At 42.9% G+C, this 7,581-nt stretch overlaps 1 protein-coding gene across 2 annotated transcripts in view; it reads left to right on the forward strand.

The window, feature by feature from the left end:
* The window catches only part of PELI2 (pellino E3 ubiquitin protein ligase family member 2), a 177,409-nt gene extending 175,433 nt beyond the window's left edge, over positions 1-1,976 (forward strand). For both annotated transcript variants that reach the window (XM_025442651.3, XM_025442652.3), the window contains one exon: positions 1,302-1,976. In XM_025442651.3, the coding sequence (XP_025298436.1) occupies positions 1,302-1,868 (567 nt within the window). In that variant the 3' untranslated portion in view covers positions 1,869-1,976. The remainder of the gene's footprint in view (positions 1-1,301) is intronic.
* The last annotated feature ends 5,605 nt before the right edge of the window (positions 1,977-7,581 follow it).

A 7,581-nucleotide genomic window follows, 5' to 3' on the forward strand; every position in this document is an offset into this window, starting at 1 on the left:
TTGGTGCCTAGTGTGCTATCCTTATAAAAGTGAAGGCTTTTTCTGATTGAGTTATTTCGCTTAGCATAATACCCTCCAGTTCCATCCACATAGATGTGAATGATAAGATTTCATCCTTTCTGATGGCTGAGCAATATTCCATTTTCTCAGTCTGTTCATCTGTCGATAGACATCTTGGCTCTTTCCAGTTTGGCTGTTGTGGACATTGCTGCTGTAAACATTGGGGTGCAGATGCCTCTTTGGATCACTACATTTGTATCTTTGGGGTAAATACCTAGTAGTGCAATTGCTGGGAAGAAACCAGAGAGGAAGACCAACCATGAGAGACTCTTAATCCTAGGAAACAAACTGAGGGTTGCTGGAGGGGAGATGGGTGGGGGATGGGTCACTGGGTGATGGGCATTAAGGAGGGCAAGTGATGTGATGAGCACTGGCTATTATTTGCAACTGATGAATCACCGAACTCTACCTCTGAAACTAAAGATGTTCTATATGTTGGCTAACTGAATTCAAATTTTTTTAAAAAAATAAAAGCTACTGGGGGGATCGCTGGGTGGCTCAGTGGTTTGGCCCCTGCCTTTGGCCCAGGGCCCGATCCTGGAGTCCTGGGATTGAGTCCCGGCGTCAGGCTCCCGGCATGGAGCCTGCTTCTTCCTCCTCCTGTGTCTCTGCCGCTCTCTCTCTATATATATCATTCATAAATAAATAAATTAAATAAATAAATAAATAATAGATAGATAGATCTTTAAAAAAAAAAAAAAAGAAAAGAAAAGAAAGCTAATGGCGAACGCTTCTGCTCCAAACGGTAGAAATGCAGGACAAACAATAGAGTGCGTGAAGCTAAGGATCACCAGGCATCATTTGGGCCGCTCTGCTGCAGTAATTATGGCAGTGTCCCCCAGCGACCTGGGTCGGCTCTGGTCACAAGGAGCCTGGGCTGGTGGGACGCGTCCTGTCCGTTAGGAGATCAAGGAGCAATAGTGTTACTTACAGAAGACAACTGAAAAATCTTAAGATTTGTGAAGTTGGTGCAAAATAACCCCTAGAGTCATTGTCCACGTAAAGCCAGGTGAATCTGTGCTTAGGGCTTTGGGAGTATGGCATGTCCAGATCCTACCCAGTGTTCCGCGAGGACACCAGCAGGACGGGGATGTGGGGGGCAGGCGGGTGCCTGGAGCCCTTCGGGGAGGCAGGGGGGTGAGCTGCCCGCCCGTGTTCGCTTGAAAGAGGATTTGTATTTTGAGAGAAAAGAACCCCAGAGTGATGTACAAAGCCTGCCTGTCTGTCCCCACGCGCCGCAGGTGGAGAGCGAGACCAACGTGCTGCAGGACGGCTCCCTCATCGACCTGTGCGGGGCCACGCTGCTCTGGAGGACGGCCGACGGCCTCTTCCACACGCCCACGCAGAAGCACATCGAGGCGCTGCGGCAGGAGATCAACGCGGCGCGGCCGCAGTGCCCCGTGGGCCTCAACACCCTGGCCTTCCCCAGCATCAGCAGGAAGGAGGTGGTGGAGGAGAAGCAGCCCTGGGCCTACCTGAGCTGCGGCCACGTGCACGGCTACCACAACTGGGGCCACCGCAGCGACGCGGAGGCCAACGAGCGGGAGTGCCCCATGTGCAGGACTGTGGGCCCCTACGTGCCGCTCTGGCTGGGCTGCGAGGCGGGCTTCTACGTGGACGCGGGCCCGCCCACGCACGCCTTCACCCCGTGCGGACACGTGTGCTCCGAGAAGTCGGCCAAGTACTGGGCGCAGATCCCGCTGCCGCACGGGACACACGCCTTCCACGCCGCCTGCCCCTTCTGCGCCACGCAGCTCGGCGGGGAGCACAACTGCATCAGGCTCATCTTCCAGGGCCCGGTGGACTGACCGGGCCCTCGGCGACTGGGTGAACGAGTTACTGTGAAGCTTTTTTGCCACTAACTCTAGATTTTACCTTTTTTATGATGCTGTTTAGTAAGGGGAGGGGGGCCTGAGGCTGGGGGCCGGGGGGTGGGGGGCAGAGGAGGTGGGCGCGGCCAGACCCGGGGGGGCGGGGGCCTCGGAGCGGCGTGTCACCTGCGGGGCGTGTCACCTGCGGGGCGCCGGGGGCGCCGGGGGCGGCGGGGAGCCCCGCAGAGCTTCGTGACCGTAGCGTTTCAGGAGCCGCGCGCTTCGAGTGTCACCCTGGCTTCTGAAACCGTGTTTTTGTTGTTTTTGGTTTTTTCCTTTGTTAACTTGGACATGACCTTGAATCCCAGTTCACGAATGTGGAAGAAAGAAGGTGTCGGTGCCCAGAAATAGCTGCCCCGCGCCGGGCTGCGGCGGTAAAGGGGGGGGGGGGGGGGGGCTCTGGGCGGGAGACCGCGGGCGCAGCGGGTCCTTCTGAGGCCCTGAGTGGTCAGATTTTTCTTTTCTGGGCAAAGAAGATGCCTACGCTGCCCTGTGCTTTGGTTTTGTTTGCTTTGGTGGAATTCAATGACTTTATCCACAAGAGTCATCAAATACCTTGGCATCTCATAGAAATCTCCGCGACCTTTCAGTCCGCCTTTCCCTAACGTCCGTGTAAGATGGTCCCGTCCCCGACACCCCTCGTCCACGGCCAGCGCTGTGGGGTTGATTAAAATGCAGCAACCCCCATTGATTAACCGAGGGTGATGATTGCAGCGGTCAACGGGGGCCTGGTTACCCAGGTACCAGAACATCAGGTTTATTTACGTATTGGATTGTTTAAGGCTTACTATTAAAAAGAAGATTTTACTCTGTAAAACCACTTGTTGGGTTTCTTCCTTAAGAAGGCCAAAATTCTGGGAGCCTGAAAGCTAACAGCTCACCACGAAGCAGTCGTTCTGGTTCACTCCCTCACTGCCATCTGTCACCCTCTCCCGCAGCTTACAGAGCCCTGAAGTTTCGAAAATGTTTGCAAATCAAACTAAATTTAAATGTGATCATTAGATATACACAACACCAAGTGGTACATCTGCAGAGATAATTTGAAATTCCTGATTTCAAGAGAGCAAATGAGTGTTTACTGAGGAATAATTAAATCAGAATTTCATATGAGCACCAACCATCCTTCTGTTAGTTCCTATTCATTTTGAATCATTCTCAGATGCTCATTCTCCGCCCTCGGTACCTAGAGTGTCGCTGCTCCCAGAAGGTAAAGACTCCTTAGGACAGGAGAGCGCCACAGCTGGCCTGCATGAAGTAGATCCCTGCCACACGGAGCAAGTATTTATTTAAACTAACATCCTCTGAAGTTGACCATTACAGATCCATGCTACATTTTAACCTTTGTTAGGGGTATGGAATTTATAGGATTCTCACATACTGTACTCATACTTGAATGTCTTTCCATGTTTTGCCTACTGGCAAATACGTTGCCCTATTTTCAGTTGTTCTAACACATTTTGAATGTCTCTTTTCCTGAAAGTGATTAGATTACCCTTGATCGCTGCTACTTAATTTGACCTAACACCTAAAAAGTTCAGCTTCTCAGTTAACAAAAAAAAACAAAAAAAAACAAAACAAACTTTACTTTTCAAAGGAGATGATCGTTGAAAAGGAGACATTTTTGTTTTGGTAATTTTTAAATGATGTGGAAATCCAACAATAGTCCTCTTATTGATCACTTACTCTATTCTTTAGGTAATTTCGTTTTCTTTTTGTCTGCAGGTAATGTAAGTCATAATGTATCAAATGCCTTTTTATGCAGCCTCTGTCTCCAAGGATTAGCTTTCACTCAATCGTGCAAAGGAGGCAATAGTCCCTTTTCTTGCTGTATGGCTAGGTGGGTTGAGGAGTCTTGATACCCTAAAAGTATCTTGTACGGTCAGTGGCCTTGCATCTAGAAGGGCTGGATTTTCCCTATCAGAGACATTTCTGGAAAGTTATGATCTGTCATGTTCCACTTCAAGGACTATAATACTTCAGGGTCTAGCAGTTTTACGTGCAACACATGCCCCAAAATAAAATGCCAATGTGAAACTTTTTTTTTTTTTTTTTTACTTTCAGTAAAGTGAGATGGCTAAGTCAAAGTTAAACTTGGGGTAATAAATTCTAAGCTCTTGGAAGGAGTAACAGGCGAACTACCCTGTGTCTGCATCACATCTTTGATGTCCAAGTGAGGTCCTAAGGACCAGCAGAGAGGTGGCAAGTCTGCACAAAGGCAGCCATGCTCCTCTTGTTCCCTTCTAGTAAGATCTGCTTAGAATTTGGAGTAATGAGTTGTTTTCTCCAGAGGTGAGAGCAGTTCAGTTTGTGAGAATAAAGAACTCTGGCTCAATGAAGTAATACAGTTCAGAAAAAGTAATTGCTCAGAGGTTACTTCTGTTTTTGTCTTGCTTGCTACCAGATTGGGGTCAGGGTGGGGGGTCCCTCTCCCCCAGGTATATATATATATAGGAAACTGCTGACAATTATCCTGATCTTGGCCTGACCAAAATGCCTTTTGTGAATAGATCACCAGAAGTAAAACCCCAATGATGTATTTCCATAGTTAATTTTTTTCAATTGTCAGTATACTATTTAAAAAAAAAATGGATGGGATACAACTCAATATTTTTCTAGTCTGGAATTTTTTTATTAATAATCGGTGCTGTCGGGTCATGCATGCTGCAGCTCAATGTTTCCCTTATTTGGTTTCACTTTTTGCAAAAAGGGCTACAGTTCACACTGCAGAGTAAGTATTAAACTTTCTGGTCCCCCCCCCCAACTGTGGCCCAAAAGAATTAAAATCTTTTAATATAAATAGCATATTTATCATTCCTCAATAGTTAATTATAGAGTTTGGTACCTTTGTGCCTCAGGGAAGCCACGTGATATAACTGGTTATAGAATTTCAGGGTTAGGGTTTAAAGAAAGGAGAAAGCCATTGGGAAAATGGGCTCCATTAAGGAGACTAATGAATCTGGATGCAGAAATATGCCAGGAACTGGCATACACATGATTGTAATAGAATTTATTTCCAGTATCAATAGGGAAATCTTAAGTTATTGCATATACTGTATTAGGAAAGTTGAGAACTCTTCATAAAGCTTCAATTGCTTTATTTTTGCTTACATAAAACTCAAACCCCTGGTTTTTGGAGCTCAGTATTGTTATTTGGGCACTTTTGAAAGTTAAAGGGAGCATGTTTTCTTCTTTTCTCATAGGTTACAGAATTGTTACCTGCAGTTCTATGATTTTGATCAACTTTTTAAAAGCCATTCTGTGCTTTGGATTGGTGTGAAAGGATGTATGATCGATCATAGCAGTCTTCGTCCTGGCTACAAGCTAGTTATCTTCAGGCAGTTTTGTCTTGTAACAGTGGAATTTCTGATAGGCAAACCACAGAACCTTGATTTTAAGCCAGATCCAGCTCCATTCCCTTGGCAGGCGATCTTCTATCCCCATAGTTTAGCCTTCATGGGCTGAGGGTATGAAGTTCCTCCTCCAGTGCTGGAAATAGAGCATAGCTCTGTTATCGTTTCTTTATGACCCAAAGGCCAACGAGACAGCTCCAGGATTTTTTTTTAGAAGAACGTGTAAGCATTACTAAAGTAGTAAAAAAATAAAAAAAATAAAAATAAAAGGTTCAGTGTTTCTTTTCAGTGAAACTTATATCTTCTCAAGTTTTTGCCCTCATGAAAAAGCCCTAGAGGAAGATAGGAAAAAGCAAATATTTTTCCAGTTCTACTTAACCATTTCTAAACAAAAATACACTTGATGAAAGGGAAATTATTTCTTCTTAGCTGAGATGACAGATTGTTTCTCTGTATTAAATAGTCTAGAAGTTAAGGAGTGGTCATATTTACCATGTATAGTGTTACAAGCAGTTAAATTTTATGGATATATTTGTAAAGCTGTTCTTTTATATTTCATGTCAAATTGAAAAGTTTATTTCTTCACTATTGTACCTGTGGAAATACAAGCCATTTTACAGGAAAAAAATCTTCAAAAATTATTAAATGGATCTCAGTATGTTTCTGAGTTGTTGTCTTCAGACTCTGTGGCTGTCTGGGGTTCATCAGGACATTTAATACAAAGTTGATACAAAAGTAGACTTGATTTTTGCATTTCTCAAACTTCCAAGTTGATCCCAAATACTTGAGCTTACTGTATGCTGTTCCACACAATACATATTTAAATCTGATTTTGAAAACCCTGTTAATTTTTTTTATTAAAGAATTCCATTGGTGCTTAAATCTAACTTCCAGGAGAATTTAACAAGACTCATAGAATAGATTTTCTTCATGCTGATTTTAGTCATATGGCTTCTTTAGCAGCAATCTTCATTCACTTTTAACAACACAAGGATTATGGGTAAGCCTTCAAGCCTTAAACTTTCACAAGAATATAGATATATTTGATGGCTTCTCACCACTGATATTTAAGGAGACTTAATATTTTTGAGGGAAATGGATTTTTCATTTCCCAGAAGAAAATACACATTTACATGGGCTTTTATTTCAGGAGTTAAAGTTGATAAAGTATTGGAACACTTAAGATTCCATGTAAAGTAAGATGGGTTTTAGAAAACCCTAGCCACTTATGATTGTGAGATACATCCCATTTGATAAGGATGCCAAGAGTATTCAATGAGAAAAGAACAGTGTTTTCAACAAATGGAACTGAGCTAACTAGCCAAATACAAAAGAATGATGTTATATCCCTACCTCACACAGTACACCAAAATTAACTCAAAATGGATCAGAGTGCTGATGCTATAGAATTCTTAGAAGAAAATAGTAAACCTTTGTGACCTTGGATCAATCAGTGATTTCTTAAATATGCCAAAAACACAAAAATAAATTGGGCTTTAAATTTTTAAATGTTTTCTTCCCCCCCCCCCCATATTCATCTGTCAAAGTAAAAAGACAAACCATAAAATAGAATTTCAAAATCATAGAGTCGTATCCAGAATATGTGAAGAACTCATAACAACAATAAGAAGAACCCAGCTAAAAAATGGGAAGATATCTACTCAAATCTTTGGACCAAAGAGGATCTAGAAATAACTAATAAGCACATAAAGAAGATTCCCATCCCCAGGCATCAGAGAATTGCAAGTTAAAGCAAGTAGGTACCACTTATATATACCCACTATGTTGGCTAAAATAAGACAGTAACAAGTGTTGACAATGTGCTGGAAAACTGAAACCCTCATACACTGTGCAGAGGATTGTAAGATAGTACATACAACCACTTTGGAATAATATGGCAGTTCCTCATAAGGTAAAATATACAATTGCCATTTGACTCCTAGATATGTACCAAAGAGAACTGAAAACACGTTCACACACAAACTTACACATGAATGTTTATAGCATCATTATTCATAGTAGTAAGTGTAAACAACCCAAAAGTCCATCTGATGAATGAACAAGATTTATCCATATAAAGAAAGATTTAGCTATATTATCAAGTACTGATATGAATGAACTTTGAAAACATGCCAAGTGAAATAAGCCACAAAAGACCATATATTGTATTGTCAGAAAATAGGCAAGTTCATGAAGCAGAACATAGATTAATAATTGATAGGCACTGAGCAGAGAGAGGAATTATGGAGTGATTACTACATTATTACTCTCATGATTACATGAAAATGTTCTAAACTTAC

Source organism: Canis lupus, chromosome 8 (assembly GCF_003254725.2).
Source record: "Canis lupus dingo isolate Sandy chromosome 8, ASM325472v2, whole genome shotgun sequence".
Taxonomy (NCBI): Eukaryota; Metazoa; Chordata; class Mammalia; order Carnivora; family Canidae; genus Canis; species Canis lupus.